Source organism: Lagenorhynchus albirostris, chromosome 15 (genome assembly GCF_949774975.1).
Source record: "Lagenorhynchus albirostris chromosome 15, mLagAlb1.1, whole genome shotgun sequence".
Taxonomy (NCBI): Eukaryota; Metazoa; Chordata; class Mammalia; order Artiodactyla; family Delphinidae; genus Lagenorhynchus; species Lagenorhynchus albirostris.
In genome coordinates this window covers 2,060,419-2,079,772 of record NC_083109.1, presented here as the reverse complement: position 1 = coordinate 2,079,772, position 19,354 = coordinate 2,060,419, and the positions used below count along the sequence as shown (strand labels likewise).

The 19,354-nt window shown below is 51.4% G+C and overlaps 1 protein-coding gene and 1 long non-coding RNA gene across 3 annotated transcripts in view; one reads left to right on the top strand and one right to left on the bottom strand.

The window, feature by feature from the left end:
* Positions 1–19,354, top strand: part of CDH4 (cadherin 4) — a 557,176-nt gene that overhangs the window by 514,572 nt on the left and 23,250 nt on the right. For both annotated transcript variants that reach the window (XM_060122262.1, XM_060122263.1), the window contains one exon: positions 15,625–15,762. In XM_060122262.1, coding sequence (XP_059978245.1) covers positions 15,625–15,762 — 138 coding nt within the window. The remainder of the gene's footprint in view (positions 1–15,624; positions 15,763–19,354) is intronic.
* LOC132504710 (uncharacterized) lies at positions 10,088–18,139 on the bottom strand. The gene is made up of 4 exons (XR_009535037.1): positions 17,606–18,139; positions 17,302–17,470; positions 14,962–15,825; positions 10,088–11,579 (listed from the first exon to the last, which is right to left on the bottom strand). It is a non-coding gene; the product is annotated as an uncharacterized LOC132504710 (long non-coding RNA).

Here is a 19,354-nt window from a genome sequence, read left to right as displayed (position 1 = left end):
AAACCCTCCTGTGCCTGCCCATCTCCCCAGAGTGGAGTCCACGTGGCCCCTGCTCCCTCTCCACCCTCCAGCGCCTGCTTCCCCGCTCGCTGGCCACAGTGAGCCCCTGCCCCAGGGCCTTTGCAGGTCTGGCCGCTTTTGCTGAGCGCCGCGTTTTCGAGGTTCATCCACATTGTAGCCAGGGTCAGTGCGTCCCTCCTTTTCCGCCGCACAGACAGGCCACGCGTTGCTCGTCCCCTCGTCTGATGGTGGGTGTTTGGGCTGCTTCCCCCGTGACAGGTGCTGCTGCGAACACAGGTACAGCACCTGCCTGAACGCCTGTTGCTGTTCTCTCGGGTGCACACCTAGCTGTGGACTTGAGGTCGTAACATGTAACTTCCCAGGACCTGCAGCCAGCTTTCCACGGCGGCCACACTCCCTTAGCCTTTTGGGATAAGTCTCGATGCACTTGAGTGAACAAGGTCATCAGTCTTGGGGCTCCTCCTCCCCCAGGGCCCGTCTCGTGGGTCCCCAGTCACCTTCTCGGGCCTTGGGCAGACACCCGAGGGCTGAGCACACGAGAACCAGACACAGGCAGGAGGCCCGGCCCTTGGTGTGCTCTGTCTCCCAGCAGTGACCCTCGGCACTGGGCACAGGCTGACCCAGCCCCGGGAGCAGTGGGGACGGTGGGGTCCAAGCTGCCCTGCTGGCTGCGTGTCCCGGCGGCCCTGCGTGGAGAGGGCTGAGCGCGCGCAGGGTGCGGGAATCTTTGATGCTTTTCTCGGGCAGGCCAGCCAGATGCATTATTGATGGATGTTCTGCAAAATTTAAATGCTGAGCTACGGGGAGGTGAGTGAAAACCCCAGGGACACCGCTTGCGGTTTTCTTCCCTCCTCTTGAACTTGAAAACGGCAAGTCGCGTTTTAATGAACTCACTTCGGCACCACCGCTGCGCGGCTCCAGGGGATCTGCACCCGGCAGGAGCAGGGGGTACTGCTGGGCAGCGGCCCAGGCTGGCCGGCGGGGGCACCTGCTCGGTACACCCACGGGTGGCAAGCGGCTGTCGCCAACCATCCTTCAGCGGGCCGCCCACTCCCCCACCCACCTCCTTCCCGCTCCACTGGGGTGGGCGTGTCGGTAGGGAGAGCAAAGGTGGAGGAGGAACGCCGGCCGGTCCAGAGCTGGGCCCAGGGTCATCTCTTAGTCCCAGGAAGCCGGTTGCTGGGATCCAGCCTCCAACCGCCAGGCCCCAGGCACACGGCTCACCAGCCCGGACCCTGAGGGAGCCACCTGGCCCACCAAAGACTCAGTGTGGTCACCTGCAGAGTGCGGAGGGTGGGACGCCCCTACTCCCCAGGGCTGGTCGGAGGTCGGGGTGGAGGCTGAGTGTGGTCTGTGGAGTCACCAGCAGGCGGCGCTAGAGCAGCACCGAAAACAGCCCCAGGCAGTCCGCTCCCGCAGGGCTCCCTCACCCGGCCTCGCGTAAACCGTGAAATGCACAGTAAGGCCAAGGATCAAGGCCCGGAGGAAGGCTTTTTATTTTATTTATTTATTTTGATATTTAATTTTTGCGCTTTAATGGACATTAAACATAACATAAACTAAGGATTTAGGTATAAAACACCTATTTTTAGAGGTGCATTTTAGGATTCTGAAAGGAAGTTCAAGATGCCATTTATGTTTCCTTTCATTGTTGTTCTGTTTATCTATTTATACATTACCACCATCTCATATTGATTCTTCTTTTTTTTGACGTTTGTTTTTTTATACAGCAGGTTCTCATAAGTTATCCATTTTATACATATTAGTGTATATATGTCAATCCCAATCTCCCAGTTCATCACAGCACCACCCCACCGTGCCACTTTCCCCCCTTGTTGTCCATACATTTGTTCTCTGCATCTGTGTCTCTATTTCTGCCTTGCAAACCGGTTCACCTGTACCATTTTTCTAGGTTCCACATATATGCGTTAATATACGATAATTTGTCTTTCTCTTTCTGACTTACTTTGTATGACAGTCTCTAGATTCATCCATGTCTCTACAAATGACCCAATTTCATTCCTTTGTATGGCTGAGTGATATTCCATTGTATACACGTGCCACATCTTCTTCATCCATTCGTCTGTCGATGGGCATTTAGGTTGCTTCCATGACCTGGCTATTGTAAATAGTGCTGCAGTGAACATTGGGGTGCACGTGTCTTTTGGAATTATGGTTTTCTTCAGATAAATGCCCAGGAGTGGGATTGCTGGGTCATATGGTAGTTCTATATTCAGTTTTTTAAGGAACCTCCATACTGTTCTCCATAGTGGCTGTATCAATTTGCATTCCCACCAACAGTGCAAGAGGGTTCCCTGTTCTCCACACCCTGTCCAGCATTTGTTGTTTGTAGATTTTCTGATGATGCCCATTCTAACTGGTGTGAGGTGATACCTCATTGTAGTTTTGATTTGCATTTCTCTAATAATTAGCGATGCTGAGAAGCTTTTCATGTGCTTCTTGGCCATCTGTATGTCGTCTTTGGAGAAATGTCTGTTTAGGTCTTATGCCCATTTTTGGATTGGGTTTGTTTTCTTAACATTGAGCTGCATGAGCTGTTTCTATATTTTGGAGATTAATCCTTTGTTGATTCGTTTGCAAATATTTTCTCCCATTCTGAGGGCTGTCTTTTCATCTTGTTTGTAGTTTCCTTTGCTTTGCAAAAGCTTTTAAGTTTCATTAGGTCCCATTTGTTTATTTTTGTTTTTATTTCCATTACTCTAAGAGGTGGATCAAAAAAGATCTTGCTGTGATTTATGTCAAAGGGTGTTTTTCCTATGTTTTCCTCTAAGAGTTTTATAGTGTCCGGTCTTACACTTAGGTCTCGAATCCATTTTGAGTTTATTTTTGTGTATGGTGTTAGGGAGTGTTCTAATTTCATTCTTTTACATGTAGCCGTCCAGTTTTCCCAGCACCACTTATTGAAGAGACTGCCTTTTCTCCATTGTATATCCTTGCCTCCTTTGTCATAGATTAGCTGACCATAGGTGCGTGGGTTTATCTCTGGGCTTTCTATCCTGTTCCATTGCTCTATATTTCTGGTTTTGTGCCAGTACCATACTGTCTTGATTACTGTAGCTTTGTAGTAGAGTCTGAAGTCAGGGAGTCTGATTCCTCCAGCTCCATTTTTCTCCCTCAAGACTGCTTTGGCTATTCGGGTCTTTTGTGTCTCCATACAAATTTTCAGATTTTTTGTTCTAGTTGTTTAAAAAATGCCATTGGTAATTTGATAGGGATTACATTGAATCTGTAGAATGCTTTGGGTAGTATAGTCATTTTCACAATATTGATTCTTCCAATCCAAGAACATGGTATATATCTTTCTATATGTTGGTATCACCTTTAATTTCTTTCATCAGTGTCTTATAGTTTTCTGCATACAGGTCTTTTGTCTCCCTAGGTAGGTTTATTCCTAGGTATTTTATTCTTTTTTGTTGCAATGGTAAATGGGAGTGTTTCCTTAATTTCTCTTTCAGATTTTTCATCATTCATGTATAGGAATGCAAGAGATTTCTGTGCATGAATTTTGTATCCTGCAACTTTTACCAAATTCATTGATTAGCTCTAGTAGTTTTCTGGTGGCATCTTTAGGATTCTCTATGTATAGTATCATGTCATCTGCAAACAGTGACCGTTTTACTTCTTCTTTTCCAATTTGTATTCATTTTATTTCTTTTTCTCCTCTGATTGCCGTGGCTAGGACTTCCAAAACTATGTTGAGTAATAGTGGCGAGAGTGGACATCCTTGTCTTTTTCCTGATCTTAGAGGAAATGCTTTCAGTTTTTCACCATTGAGAATGATGTTTGCTGTGGGTTTGCCATATATGGCCTTTATTATATTGAGGTAGGTCCCCTCTATGCCCACTTTCTGGAGAGTTTTTATCATAAATGTGTGTTGAATTTTGTCAAAAGCTTTTTCTGCATCTATTGAGATGATCATACGGTTTTTATTCTTCAATTTGTTAATATGGTGTATCACATTGATTGATTTGCGTATACTGAAGAATCCTTGCATCCCTGGGGTAAATCCCACTTGATCATGGTGTATGATCCTTTTAATGTGTTGTTGGATTCTGTTTGCTAGTATTTTGTTGAGGATTTTTGCATCTATATTCATCAGTGATATTGGTCTGTAATTTTCTTTTTTTGTGGTATCTTTGTCTGGTTTTGGTATCAGGGTGATGGTGGTCTCATAGAATGAGTTGGGAGTGTTCCTTCCTCTGCAATTTTTTGGGAGAGTTTGAGAAGGATGGGTGTTAGCGCTTCTCTAAATGTTTGATAGAATTCACCTGTGAAGCCATCTAGTCCTGGACTTTGTTGGAAGATTTTTAATCACAGTTTCAATTTCATTACTTGTGATTGTTCATATTTTCTATTTCTTCCTGGCTCAGTCTTGGAAGTTTATACCTTTCTAAGAATTTGTCCATTGCTTCCACACTGTCCATTTTATTGGCATAGAGTTGCTTGTAGTAGTCTCTTAGGATGCTTTGTATTTCTGCGGTGTCTGTTGTAACTTTTCCTTTTTCATTTCTATTTTTATTGATTTGAGTCTTCTCCCTCTTTTTCTTGATGAGTCAGGCTAATGGTTTATCAATTTTGTTTATCTTCTCAGAGAACCAGCTTTTAGTTTTATTGATCTTTGCTCTTGTTTTCTTGTTTCTATTTCATTTATTTCTGCTCTGATCCTTATGATTTCTTTCCTTTTGCTAACTTTGGGTTGTGTTTGTTCTTTCTCTAGTTCCTTTAGGTGTAAGGTTAGATTGTTTATTTGAGATTTTTCTTGTTTCTTGAGGTAGGCTTGTATGGCTATAAACTTCCCTCTTAGAACTGCTTTTGCTGCATCCCGTAGGTTTTGGATCGTTGTGTTTTCATTGTCATTTGTCTCTAGGTATTTTTTGATTTCCTCTTTGATTTCTTCAGTGATCTCTTGGTTATTTAGTAATGTATTGTTTAGCTTCCAGGTGTTTGTGTTTTTGACGTTATTTTCCCTGTAATTGATTTCTAATCTCATAGCGTTGTGGTCAGAAAAGATGCTTGATATGATTTCGGTTTTCTTAAATTTACTGAGGCTTGATTTGTGACCCAAGATGTGAGCTATCCTGGAGAATGTTCCGTGCGCACTTGAGAAGAAAGTGTAATCTGCTGTTTTTGGATGGAATGTCCTATAAATATCAATTAAATCTATCTGGTCTATTGTGTCATTTAAAGCTTGTGTTTCCTTATTAATTTTCTGTTTGGATGATCTGTCCATTGGTGTAAGTGAGGTGTTGAAGTCCCCCACTATTACTGTGTTACTGTCAATTTCCTCTTTTATAGCTGTTAGCAGTTGCCTTATATATTGAGGTGCTGCTGTGTTGGGTGCATATATATTTATAATCGTTATATCTTCTTCTTGGATTGATCCCTTGATCATTATGTAGTGTCCTTCCTTGTCTCTTGTAACAGTCTTTATTTTAAAGTCTATTTTATCTGATATGAGTATTGCTCCTCAGCTTTCTTTTGATTTCCATTTGCATGGAATACCTTTTTCCCATCCCCTCACTTTCAGTCTGTATGTGTCCCTAGGTCTGAAGTGGGTTTCTTGTAGACAGCATATATAAGGATCTTTATTTTGTATCCATTCAGCGAGCCTGTGTCTTTTGGTTGGATCATTTAATCCATTCACGTTTAAGGTAATTATCAACATGTATGTTCCTATCACCATTTTCTTAATTGTTTTGGGTTTGTTTTTGTAGGTACTTTTCTTCTCTTGTGTTTCCCACTTAGAGAAGTTCCTTTAGCATTTGTTGTAGAGCTGATTTGGTGGTTCTGAATTCTCTTAGCTTTGCTTGTCTGTAAAGCTTTTGATTTCTCCATCGAATCTGAATGAGATCCTTGCCTGGTAGATAATCTTGGTTGTAGGTTCTTTCCTTTCATCACTTTAAGTATATCATGCCACTCCCTTCTGGCTTGTAGAGTTTCTGCTGAGAAATCAGCTGTTAACCTTATGGGAGTTCCCTTGTATATTATTTGTTGTTTTTCCCTTGCTGCTTTCAATAATTTTTCTTTGTCTTTAATTTTTGCCAATTTTATTACTATGTGTCTTGGCGTGCTTCTCCCTGGGTTTATCCTGTATGGGACTCTCTGCACTTCCTGGACTTGGGTGGCTATTTCCTTTCCCATGTTAGGGAAGTTTTCGACTATAATCTCTTCAGATATTTTCTCGGGTCCTTTCTCTCTCTCTTCTCCTTCTGGGACCCCCTATAATGCGAATGTTGTTGCGTTTAATGTTGTCCCAGAGGTCTCTTAGGCTATCTTCATTTCTTTTCATTCTTTTTTCTTTATTCTGTTCCACGGCAGTGAATTCTACCATTCTGTCTTCCAGGTCACTTATCCGTTTTTTTTGTTTGTTTGTTTTTGTGGTACGCGGGCCTCTCACTGTTGTGGCCTCTCCCGTTGCGGACCACAGGCTCCAGACATGCAAGTTCAGCGGCCATGGCTCACGGGCCCAGCCGCTCCATGGCATGTCGGATCCTCCTGGACCGGGGCATGAACCCCCGTCCCCTGCATCGGCAGGTGGACTCTCAACCACTGCACCACCAGGGAATCCCCACTTATCCATTATTCTGCCTCAGTTATTCTGCTATTGATTCCTTCTAGTGTATTTTTCATTTTGGTTATTGTACTGTTCATCTCTGTTTGTTTGTTCGTTCTTCAGTTCTTCTAGGTCTTTGTTAAACATTTCTTGCATCTTCTTGATCTTTGCCTCCATTCTTTTTCCGAGGTCCTGGATCATCTTCACTGTCATTATTCTGAATTCTTTTTCTGGAAGGTTGCCTATCTCCACTTCATTTAGTTGTTTTTCTGGGGTTTATCTTGTTCCTTCATCTGGTACATAGCCCTCTGCCTTTTCATCCTGTCTCTCTTTCTGTGAATGTGGTTTTTGTTCCACAGGCTGCAGGATTGTAGTTCTTCTTGCTTCTGCTCTCCGCCCTCTGGTGGATGAGGCTGTCTAAGGCTTGATGGGAGGGGCTGGTGGTGGGTGGAGCTGGCTGTTGCTCTGGTGGGCAGAGCTCAGTAAAACTTTAATCCGCTTGACTGCTGATGGGTGGGGCTGGGTTCCCTCCCTGTTGGTTGTTCGGCCTGAGGCGGCCCAGCACTGGACTACCCTGCTCTTTGGTGGGGCTAATGGTGGACTCTGGGAGGGCTCACGCCAAGGAGTACTTCCCAGAACTTCTGCTGCCAGTGTCCTTGTCCCCATGGTGAGCCACAGCCACCCCCCGCCTCTGCAGGAGACCCTCCAACACTAGCAGGTAGGTCTGGTTCAGTCTCCTTTGGGGTCACTGCTCCTTCCCGAGTCCCGATGCGCACACTACTTTGTGTGTGCCCCTGAGAGTGGAGTCTCTGTTTCCCCCAGCCCTGTTGAAGTCCTGCAATCAAATCCTGCTAGGCTTCAAAGTCTGCTTCTCTGGGAATTCCTCTTCTCGTTGCTGGACCCCCAGGTTGGGAAGTCTGATGTGGGGCTCAGAACCTTACTCCAATGGGTGGACTTCTGTGATTTAATTGTTCTCCAGTTTGTGAGTCACCCACCCAGCAGTTACGGGATTTGATTGTATTGTGATTGTGCCCCTCTTACCATCTCATTGCGGCTTCTCCTTTGTCTTTGGATGTGGGGTGTCTTTTTTGGTGAGTTCCAGTGTCTTCCTGTCGATGATCGTTCACCGGTTAGTTGTGATTCCAGTGTTCTCACAAGAGGGAGTGAAGGCACGTCCTTCTACTCCACCATCTAGGAAGGCTTTTTAAATGAAAATATCGAAACTCTTAACCATGCTAGACCCTGCTGCTAAGATGTGAGTGTGTCTGTGTCCAGGGATGCTTCCCAGGGGTGTGCGTGGGCCCTGCCCACCCACCCCTGGCCTCTAGATGCCCCTCCACAACGGGATTTGGTAAGAGAAAACAGTGACCGTTATTAAGTCTGAAAAGTATACTTTCTGAAACAAAAGCCACAGCAGAGCCTGGACCCGTGTCCCCCCAGTGCTCCCGTGATGCCTAGTCTGGTGCCCAGACTGAGCTGGCCTGGATCTCAGAGGCCCCGTCCACGGGGAGGCACTGGGTTCCACTGGGTCCCAGCCCCCGTTTCTTCCTTCTTGCTGGATTTTCTTCCAGCCCCCGCCATGGCCAGGAAGGACCCCCGACCCTGCTCCACAAAGCAGGACCGGCCCGCCCTCTAGTGGTGGTTGTCTGTACAACACACACTCAGGCACACAAATGTGCACACGTTCACAGGCACATACACATGTACGTGCACACGATACATACATACACGTGTGTGCATACTTGCACACGCGTATACCTGTGCCTGTCACATACATGTGTGTGCGCTAGTACACAGACATGCACATGCATACATACATGCATAACACACGCCTGCATGTGTCCCCATGTTTCTCTCCAGTGTCTTCTGAGGGCAGCAGCCTGTGATGGCCCCGTGTAGAGGCTGTGATTCTATGATTAAGGAGGCGAGAAAGACCGAGTGACTTCCAGCTGCAGTCAGTCACGTGACAACGGCGCCACTTTTCTTCCTCTTCTCTGGTTAAGCCCCTCCCTTTGCTGTGGGCATGAATCCTCCTGTTTCCTGCTCGGCCCCGTGCAGTGTCGGCTGGTCCCAGAGGCGAGGCTGGGGTGACGACCCTCCTCCCAGCCTTCCAGCCCTGGGCCTGCCTCCTTCCCGCCGGGCGGTGAGATGGACAGAGCCCAGACGGTGAGGCCATGGGGTCTCAGGGGAAGCCTCCCCAGGTGGAAGCTCACCATCTGCTTGGAGCAAGGCCAGCATGGGGAAGGGGGTATCTCAGATGCCTCCAGCAGCCTGGGAAGGGTGAGCCCGAGGCCGTTGTGCGGTTCCTGGGTGGCCACCCACTGGGCGCCATCAGACAACAGAATCGCATCCAGCTCTGGAGGCCAGAGCTCCCAAACGCAGGCCGTGCTGCTTCCTTCTGGAGGGTCGTGGAACACCTCCTGTGCTTCTGCCAGCATCCTTCACTTGTGGCCACTCCAGTCTCTGCCCCCATCTCGAGTGGCCACCTCCTCCCTGCGTCCTGTGCCCTCATCTCCTCTCCCCAGGACACCTGTCACTGGATTGGGGCCGCCCTAGCCCAGGTGGTCCCGTCTCGAGCCTTACCTTCACTTTATATACAGAGGCCCTATTTCCATGTTCTGAGGCTCCTGATGGGACTTATATTTGGGTTTGTCTTTACTGCCCCCAAAGAATAACCTCTGTGATCCCTGCTGGCCGACGAGACCAGGGTGGGAACAGAGGCGGGCAGCCGAGGCCCCCGCAGCCAAGCGCCGTCCGTCCCAGGCCCGCCCGCCGTGGCCCGTGCATGGCCCGTTTAGGGTGAGGCTGCCCGCGCCGGACAGTGGGCTCCTGCGCTATGATCATGTGTGTTTTCTTCCCCGTGACAGCCCGCGCAAAGCAGGGCCTGGGTGGCAAAGGTGAATTTGTGGTCAGGTGGAGACCCAGCCGGCTCCCTCCTGCTCTGCATCCCCAGCTCCCACCTCCAGATCCCCCAGGCTGGCCGGAGCCTTCCACGTCGGGGCTGGCAGAGCCTGTGCGTGCCCCGCGGTGGGACTCTGGGTGCCTCAGCCCTGCAAGGGCAGCCAGCCCTGAGGCGGTCTCCCTTCAGCACTGACCCCTAGGAGCCCACTCACCCCTTCCGCCTGCTGAGCTCTGGAAACATCTCTGCTCCAGACCTGTGTATGGGTCAGCCCGAGGGGCATCCCTGATGCCCACCCCGTCCTGTGCCCGGCTGCCCTGGGGCAGACCGATCCAAGCTATGGCCCCGGCCTCGCCGAGCTGTGCCCACAGACACCGCCAGCGCCCAGGGAGGGTGGCATCGTCCCCGCCACCCACGGACAGCGTGCAGGCGTGTTCTAGACGCCGGGGAGACGGCACTGAGTGTGAAGTCCTGGGCTCTGGAGCCCTGCTCGTGGGGCAGGAGCCGGTGGAGGGCGGCCGCGCTGACACTGAGAAGTGAAGCAGAGTCTCGGGAGAGCGGGCAGCCGGCAGGGGGAGCGGCCGTGGGGCAGAGATCGTATTTTATTCAGGGAGGCAGGGAAGGCCTTGCTGATGGGGGCGAGCAGAATGCTAGGGCAGGCGGAACAGCCCTGCACCGGCCCGGAGGGCACCGTGGCTTTGGGGGGCGGCAGAGGAGAAAGCGTGCGGCCAGCGGGCCCCGCCTGCCCCGGGACCGGTGGCCTGTAGGCCTCTGCTCGTGCCCAGGGAGCAGAGCCAGGGCAGGTCCTAGCAGAGGAGCCCTGGGACCCGCTCCGTGTTAGCCTACCAGCCGGGGGTGGGGCGGGCCCCTCTCAGCCTGCGTGTCCTCCACATGGCGAGAGGTGACGGGCAGCCGCTGCGGGGGGCGTCGCGTGGCTCCGTCGGCCTGGGTCCCCCCATTGCTTTGTGCACTGGGCCTGGACACTCACAGATGGACCTTTAAAAATACACAGTCGTGTTTAGGACTAATTTCTATTTGTGGAAGGTGATGCTCGTTTGCCATTTATAGCAGCGGCATAAACGCTTCTAAATGTTTATTGAAGTACAAGGAAGCCTGAGCTGTAAGGGATAATCTAAGACAGAGCTGGACGGAGGGCGTGGTGTCTGTCGACACTGTGGGGGTGACTCTGCGAGGCTCGATGGCGGAGCGCTCACCATGACACCCCGACTGAGGCCACGACAGTCGGGCCAGAGTCTGCCCTCAGGCCCCGTCGGTGCCCCGAGGGTCGGGGCCGGTGGTGCTGGGAGAACGTCAGCGGAGTCCTGTTCTCTCCTGCATGAGGTGCCCGGTCGTCCCACTGTGCTTCCTGTGATGGTGTCCCTCACAGAAAGAAAGACAGTCGCAGGTGGGGCAGTCAGACCCCCTTCTGTAGCAGAGGACAGAAACGAGCTCCAGGATCAAACAAAAGAGAGGGCTAACTGGCTCACGTGACTGAACGCACAGGGCGCCTTCAGGCCTGGCTGGGTCCGGGACGCTCCGGGCAGGACCCTCGCCGAGGGCACGCGGGGACCTGAGGTTTGGGTTCGGTTCGTCAGTCTACCCACCCTGGCGCCGGTACTGTCCCCAGCCTGTCGCTGCCATGTCCCTGCTGAGGCAGCAGTGACCAGAGATGACCAGCCGCCTTTGATGGGCAAGAGGGAGGGGCACTTATTCCCTGCTGGGGTCCAGAGGCACAGCAGTCGCGAAGGAGGGACCCCTGCCCTGAGCGAGGTCCTGATGTCAAGGGCCCGATGGATGTCTGAGCATATGCACCTGTCCACACACGTGGAGACGGATACTGACCGTGCAGCTGTCGGGGGGAAGCGGGTTAAGGATGGCGCTGCCGTGCCCTTGGGTACCTTGTGTGCCACATTCAGAAAGAGGCCTCCTGGCATCCTGGCTGACGTCGCTGCCTTGGCGGCACGGAGCCGTCTGCATTCACCCATCACAGAGGCGCCAACCCTCATCAGGAATCCCAGCGGCCACTCCAGCAGCCTCTGGTTTGCTGTGTGCCACTGGGGACATCATGAGACTCAGCGTCCCCACCTGTGAGGTGGGGCAGGGCCACATCACCGAAAGAGTGAGCAGGAAGGGAGAGCACTTCCTAGCCTGGAACAGTCACCGTGCTTCTCCCCCTCACCGGCCCCAACACCAGCCCGACCCTGGGGACCCACATCGTGCCTGTCCCCGCTTCCCTGTCTGGTGAGCCCCACACTCTGCTCTGATGGTACCTCCAGGGGAAGCCTGTCCCCGCTCCCTGAGTTTGTTTATCTCATGAACAGCTGAGAGGACCTCTCGCCACCTCACCGGGTGGTCGTGATCCCACCTAACAGAGGGAGGGAGGGAGGGGTCCCTGTAAATGAAGGATGGATGGATGGACGGATGGATGGAGGATGGATGGATGAGTAGTCGGGTAGGTAGATGGAGGACGGAGAGAGGAAGCAGGGAAGGAGGCAAGACTTAATCTTTTGTGGGAGGACTTTCAAGGTGTGACGTGGCACCCAAGCAAGTGTAAGCTGTTTCTTTGATTTTTTCATGTCTCCTTGGGCGCAGGTTCTAACCACGTTCACAAAAAACATCATCAGCTGTTTAGACGTGTGCTCGGTTCATGTAACGAGCACGGACTGAGTGCGTTCTGTGTACCGGCTCCAGGCTGGGCTTCCAGGGGCCCAGCCTGACTGTGAGGCCGACCTCGGGGTGCTCTCCATCTCCGAGGAGAGTCAGGCCCATGTTTGTTGAGTGACCGTCAGAGGGGTTGATCCCAAGGACTGTGGGGCTGTGAGGAGGGCAGGTCCATTCTGCGGTGGGGGAGGGGGTCCCCTGGAGGCGCCGTCACAGCCGGTTCTTGGCAGCGGGAACAGGGGCCCAGCACGAGGTGGGTCCCCAGGGTCTGGCCGGTGTCAGAGCAGGTGATGGGGGAAGAGCAGTGACTGTCCTGGTCTTGGGACTGCTTTCCCGCTCGCTATTTCAGGCACGTGGCCCTGCCCCCTCTCCCAGGTGGGGACCTGAGCCCAGCACGGCACTGGGGCCCCTCCCCTCTCGCCCCCTGCCTAGGAGCCTGTTCAGAGGCCCCGATGTGCTCTCCTCACTCTCCTCCTCCAGATACTTCATCCCTTGAAGGGACGCCCCAGCTGTGTGCCAAGGAGCTGTTTCCTGCTCCTCTGAGAGGCTCACTCCTGGGGGAGGCCTCTTGGAATAAGAGCCGGGGCGGGGGGGAGGGGAGTTAGCACCGCCACCCCCCAGCTGCACGCCGGCCCTGGGCACGTGGACTGCGGCGCTGACAGAGGTGGAGGCCAGACATCTATCTGGGTGGGAGACAGTGTGAGCCCCCCGAGCCACCTCCCAGCTCTGGTCCACACCCTCCACTCAGCCCTCACTCATCCTGTCACCTCTGGGCAGAACAGCCCACTGCCTCCTGGAAGCCTCCCTGGTTTCCCCGGCCCTCATTCCCTGAGAAGTATTGTGGCATCACCGTGAGGCCTGTCCGGGAGGTACCTGGTCTGTGATGCCTGATGTCAGAGCCCAGGGCCACCAAACGTCTTGTATTTTTTATTGAAGTACAGTTGATTTACAATGTTGTGTTAGTTTGAGGTGTGCAGCAAAGCAATTCAGTTATACATACATAAAGCCATATATTCTTTTTCATATCCTTTCCCGTTATGGTTTATTACAGGATATCGAATACAATTCCCCGTGCCGTACAGTAGGAACTTGTTATCTATTTTATATACAGTAGTGTGAATCTGTTAATCCCAAACTCCTAATTTATCCCTCCCCTCCCTTTCCCCTTTGGTAAGTTTGTTTTCTGTGTCTGTGAGTCTGTTTCTGTTTTGTAAATAAGTTCATTTGTACCTTTTTTTTTAAGATTCCACATATAAGTGAGATCATATGATACTTGTCTTTCTCTGACTGACTTCACTTAGTATGATCACCTCTAGGCCCATCCATGTTGCTGTAAATGGTATTATTTCATTCTTTTTTATGGCTGAGTAGTATTCCATGTATATATGTACATCTTCTTTATGCATTCATCTGTCCACGGACATTTAAGTTGCTTTCATGTCTTGGCTATTGTATACAGTGCTGCTGTGAACATTGGGGTGCACGTATCCTTTTGGGTTATGGTTTTCTCCGGGTATATGCCCAGGAGTGGGATTGCAGGATCATACAGTAACTCTATTTTTAGTTTTTTTAAGGAACCTCTGTACTGTTCTCCATTGGTTGTACCAATTTACATTCTCACCAGCAGTGCAGGAGGGTTCCCTTTTCTGCACACCCTCTCCAGCATTTGTTGTTTGTAGACTTTTTGGTGATGGCCATCCTGACTGCTGTGAGGTGGTATGTTTGTAGTTCTGATTTGCGTTTCTCTAATAATGAGCGACGTTGAGCATCTTTTCCATGCCTCTTGGCCATTTATGTGTCTTCTTTGGAGAAATGTCCATTTAGGTCTTCTGTGCATTTTTTGATTGCGTTGTTGGTTTTTTGTTATTGAGTTGTGAGCTGTTTGTGTATTTTGGAGATTAAGCCCTTGTCAGTCGGTCGCATCATTTGCAATTTTTTTTTTTTTTGCGGTACGCAGTCCTCTCACTGTTGTGGCCTCTCCCGTTGCGGCCTCTCCCGTTGCGGAGCACAGGCTCCGGACGCGCAGGCTCAGCGGCCATGGCTCACGGGCCCAGCCACTCCACTGCATGTGGGATCTTCCCGGACCGGGGCACGAACCTGTGTCCCTTGCATCGGCAGGCGGACTCTCAACTACTGCGCCACCAGGGAAGCCCCATTTGCAAATATTTGCTGGCAGGCTGTAGGTTGTCTATTCATTTTGTTTATCATTTCCTTTGCTGTGCAAAAGCTAACATTTATTTTTGCTTTTATTTCTATTACCTGGGGGGACTGACCTAAGAAAACATTGCTACGATTTATGTCAGAGAATGGTTTGCCTATGTTCTCTTCTAGGAGTTTTATGGTGTCATGTCTAAGTCTTCAAGCCATTTTGAGTTTATTTATGTGTATGGTGTGAGAGGGAGTGTTCTAATTTCATTGATTTACGTGCGGCTGTCCTGCTTTCCCCACATGGGCTGTGGGTCTGGGAAGGAGAGAGAGAAATGGAGGGACTCACGGATGGATGGAGGAGTGGATGGAGGGAGGCTGGGAGGGAGGGAAAGAGAGTGGCAGTCTGTGACCGTCTGCTGTTTATAGTTCCTTCCAGAGCCCCCTAGGGATCCTGAGCACATTTCCCTGAATCGTGGGGCTGAGAAGTGGGCTCTTCCCTGAACCTCTTAGGGGAGCGGGACTTGGGATCGTTCATTCCTTGGAGGCATTTCAGAAGGTCCCTTTCTGCCCTGGACCCCAGAACCCTCCCTCCCTAATGGTGCCAGTGAGAGGTGGGCTGTGGTCCCAGCAGAGAGCTGCCCACCAGGCTCGTCCTCACCTGTCACAGTTGGAAACACCTGCGGCCTCTGCTCAGAACAGGGGTGTGGAAAGGCCCCCTCTGCTGACCTGGCGTTGCTGCACCAGTGGGTCCAGGTGGAGAAGGGCTGGGCAGCCCCTTCAGTGCCCAGTGAAATTCGCCGTCCCCATCAAGCATCATTTTGCCTTTTAAAATTCACACCTGCATCTGAACGCTAACCACTCCTTCCAGACTGTTCAGACGCAGAGTAATGCTGGCGTCTGTGTGCCCGCAGAGAGAGGGGAGAGGGCTTGGCTCCCTTCTCCTGTTCGAATTCCTGGACTGAGGCTGAACTAGACACTGAGGATGCTCAAGAAATGAGGTCCCTGCAGACACACGTCTGGGGGTCTGTCCACCCCTGGTCTGGCAAACCCAGCACAGCGTGCTGTGTGCTCCAGGCCCCCTTTTCCTTATTTCTACCTCGATCTACACCCGTGGAAGCCAGGCACTGAGGTGAAGGCAGAGACCTCACCACCCACCGCAAGTGAGAACTTTCTTCTGCCAGGTCACCTGCCGAGCGCCCCCGGGCAGGACGGGGACCCAGCTGAGTCCGTCCGGGGAATGTATTTCTTTAATGAAAGTATATACAGCCTGTAAACTAAAACCCAAACTGATGCTGTCTTCCTCCCCCTCATGCCCTTCTAGAAAGTTCAGCAGTACACAGTCGTTGTTCAAGCGACAGACATGGAAGGAAACCTGAACTATGGCCTGTCCAACACGGCCACAGCCATCATCACGGTGACAGACGTGAACGACAACCCCCCCGAGTTCACTGCCAGCACGGTGAGTGCACGTCCCCTCGGAGGCCGTCCCGGGCCTTCGGGCTGCTTCTCTCTCTGCCGCCACCTGATGGAAGGAGCTTGACAGACGAATAGACAGACAGGCTGTTAACAAAGGCCCCGAGCGGCGGGGGCTGAGCGGGAGAGGAGCTCCGGGTGTCTGCAGGCCCCGATACTGACCCCTGGCTGACACCTGGAGAGGCTCCCGGGACAGAGGGAGTTGGACACGCCTCCCGAACCCGGAGGAGTTGACCGGCGGTGTTTGGGCTCCAGGGTCAGCCAGTGGGGGGTGTGTGCGTGGCTGCATGCGAGGCAGGACTGGGGGCGGGGGGATGCCTGGGGACAGGGCAGCGGGGTGTGGGGGACACATTGTACATCCTGCCCCTTCAGGCACGGCCAGCGGGCTGTGACCAGGCCACGTGCCAGGCTGCCCAGAACCTAAATGACCACAGGAACGCCCTAGCGGCAGAGCCGAGGGATCACAGAGCCACGCGTCACGCGCTCCCAGTTCCTCTGAATTCCAAAGGAGCTGCGTCTTTTGGGCCACACCCCCCGGAGTGGGGTTGCTGACAGAATGGGAACATACACCCACCCTGCGGGTGCCCGTCCAGAAATGCGGCAGATGCAGGGAGCCAGATGGGCAGAGGGGAGGGTCAGTGAGGGCTCCCCGGGCAGTGCTGGGAGGTGGAGGCTGCCCCCTCCCCCCAGGGTGTCAGGGTTGCCTTCTCTGAGCCTCACTCCCGCGGGATGAGAGGTAACAGCAGTAACAGTAACAAAAGAATTGGAGCGCAAGCCCAAGCTGTGGAGCGCCCCTCACCCCCGCTCCACCAGGCAGCAGCCTGGGCTTCCTGGTCAACCTCTGGGCCCCACCAGCCCCATGAGGCTCGGGACCCAGTTATGGAGGAGGATGCTGAGGCTCAGAGAGGCTAAGTCACTTGTCCAGAGCCACTCAGCCCACTAGGAGCAGCTGGGGCTGAGCCAGGAAGCTGTGCTCTCATGCCACAGCGGAGGGGGTGGGGGGGACAGAGAGGAGACCCCTCATTCTCCCAGTGGGTGGGTCAGCTTGCCGTGAAGGCGTCTCACAGGCGGGAGCCCCACCAGCGTCCCTGCGTGCCCTCATCCTGCTTCCCCACCCCCCCACAGGCTCCAAATTCCGGAGTCCCCAAATCCCACATCCCTGCAGTAAGGCATCTCAGAGTCCTAGGCTCTGTGTCCGGCTGGACCAAGCCAGAGGAGGGCAGCCTCAGCCATGAGGGCACAGCGCCATCTGGTGGGCAGATGGCAGATCGCCCCACAGAGGGAGCTGCTCAGGTCTCTGCCTCCTGGTTAGGGTGGGATGGCTTCCATTCTGTTTGCTCTCCACGGCCAGTGGGCAGTGGCAGGAAGGGCTCAGGAGCAGCGTCCCAGGGAGTCTGGACATGAGAGCAGCTCATTGTTCGTTGCACTGAGGTCTGACGTGCCTACAGTATGAGGCACAAATCTTGAGTGAAACCTTCCCCCCGGCCAGCAGCAACCCAGGCCCATCGTCCAAGGTGAGCTTTACCTGTTCTAGGATGTCATGTAAACGGAGTCACACGGAACACACGATTCCCTGGAGCCTCCCACCTGGTGGCATAAGGCCTCTGGGGTCCTTCCTTGTTGTTGTATCAGTTCAGTCAGATAGGGCCCCGCCCATCTGGGTTTTTTCTGTTCTCAGCTTGGACCCTTTGGAACTAGGAACAAGTTTTCATTGCCTCACCCGGCTTCACTTAATCATTATCTATCTCTTTTTTAAAAATTAACTTGAGTATTTGGTTAGGTAATTCACACACACAGTACAGTACCTTAAAAGGTATAAGATGACTTACTTTGAGGAGGAGCCCCTTGTGTTTTCACTCTGACCCTTGCGTTGTTTTTGGTTTTTCCGCTTATGATATGTCCTGAAGACCTTTCCATATCCACAGATTCCGAACGCCCTTGAAATTTTTTCAACATGTGTTTAGAAATAATTTCAAGCTCACAGAAAAGTTGCAAGAATAGAAACAGGGAAAAGAATAGCCTCACAGAGAGAAGACAAGATGGAGTAGAAGGCCTTGTGCTCACCTAACCCAAAAGCACCAAAGTCACAACTAACTGCTGCACAGTCACTCATCAATAAAAAAGAAAGGCTGGGGCTTCCCTGGTGGTGCAGTGGGTAAGAATCGCCTGCCAGTGCAGGGGACACAGGTTCAAGCCCTGGTCCAGGAAGATCCCACATGCCGCGGAGTGTGCCACAACTACTGAGCCATGCTCTAGAGCCCGCAAGCCACAGCTACTGAAGCCTGCGTGCCTAGACCCCGTGCTCCGCAACAAGAGAAGCCACCACAATGAGAAGCCCGCGCACCACAACAAAGAGTAGCCCCCACTCGCCGCAACTAGAGAAAGCCCGCGTGCAGCAACGAAGACCCAACACAGCCAAAAATAAATTTATTTTTAAAAACAAAAGATTATCAGCTGATTTTTTTCAGCAGAGACTATGCAGGCCAGAAGGGAGTGGCAGGATATATCTAAAGTGATGAAAGGAAAAGACATACAACCAAGAATACTCTACCTAGCAAGGCTCTCATTCAGATTTGATGGAGAAATCAAAAGCTTTAGAGACAAGCAAAAGCTAAAAGAGTTTAGCACCACCAAACCAGCTTTACAACAGACACTGAAGGAACTTCTCTACGTGGAAAAGAAAAGGCCACAACTAGAAACAAGAAAATGATGAAATGGGAAAGCTCACCAGTAAAGGCAAACGTACAGTAAAGGTAGGAGATTATCCACACAAGCATGGTATCAACACCAGCAATCGTGAGAGGAGGAGAGCACAAGCGCAGGACACTGGAAGTGTGTTTGAAATTAAGAGATCACAATTTAAAACAATCATGTATTTATATACACTGCTGTATCAGAACCTCATGGTAACCACAAACCAAAAATCTATAATAGACGTACACAAAAAAGAAAAAGGAATCCAAACACAACACTAAAGATAGTCATCAAATCATAAGAAGAGAGAACAAAAGACGAAAGGAAGAAAAAAGACCTACCAACCCAAAACAATTAACAAAATGCCAGTAAGAACATACATATCAATAATTACCTTAAATGGGGGCTTCCCTGGTGGCGCAGTTGTTGAGGGTCTGCCTGCCGATTCAGGGGACACGGGTTCGTGCCCCGGTCCAGGAGGATCCCACATGCCGTGGAGCGGCTGGGCCCGTGAGCCATGGCTGCTGAGCCCGCGCGTCCGGAGCCTGTGCTCCGCAACGAGAGAGGCCACAGCAGTGAGAGGCCCGCGTACTGCAAAAAATAATAATAATAGTTACCTTAAATGTAAACGGGTTAAATGCTCCAACCAAAAGACGTGGACTGGCTGAATGGATACAAAAACAAGACCCATATATATGCTGTCTACAGGAGACCCACTTCAGACCTAGAGACACATACAGACTGAAAGGGGGTGGAAAAAGGTATTCCATGCAAATGGAAATCAAAAGAAAGTTGGAGTAGCAATACTCATATCAGATAAAATAGACTTGAAAATAAAGACTACTACAAGAGACAAAGGAGGACACTACGTAATGATCAAGGGA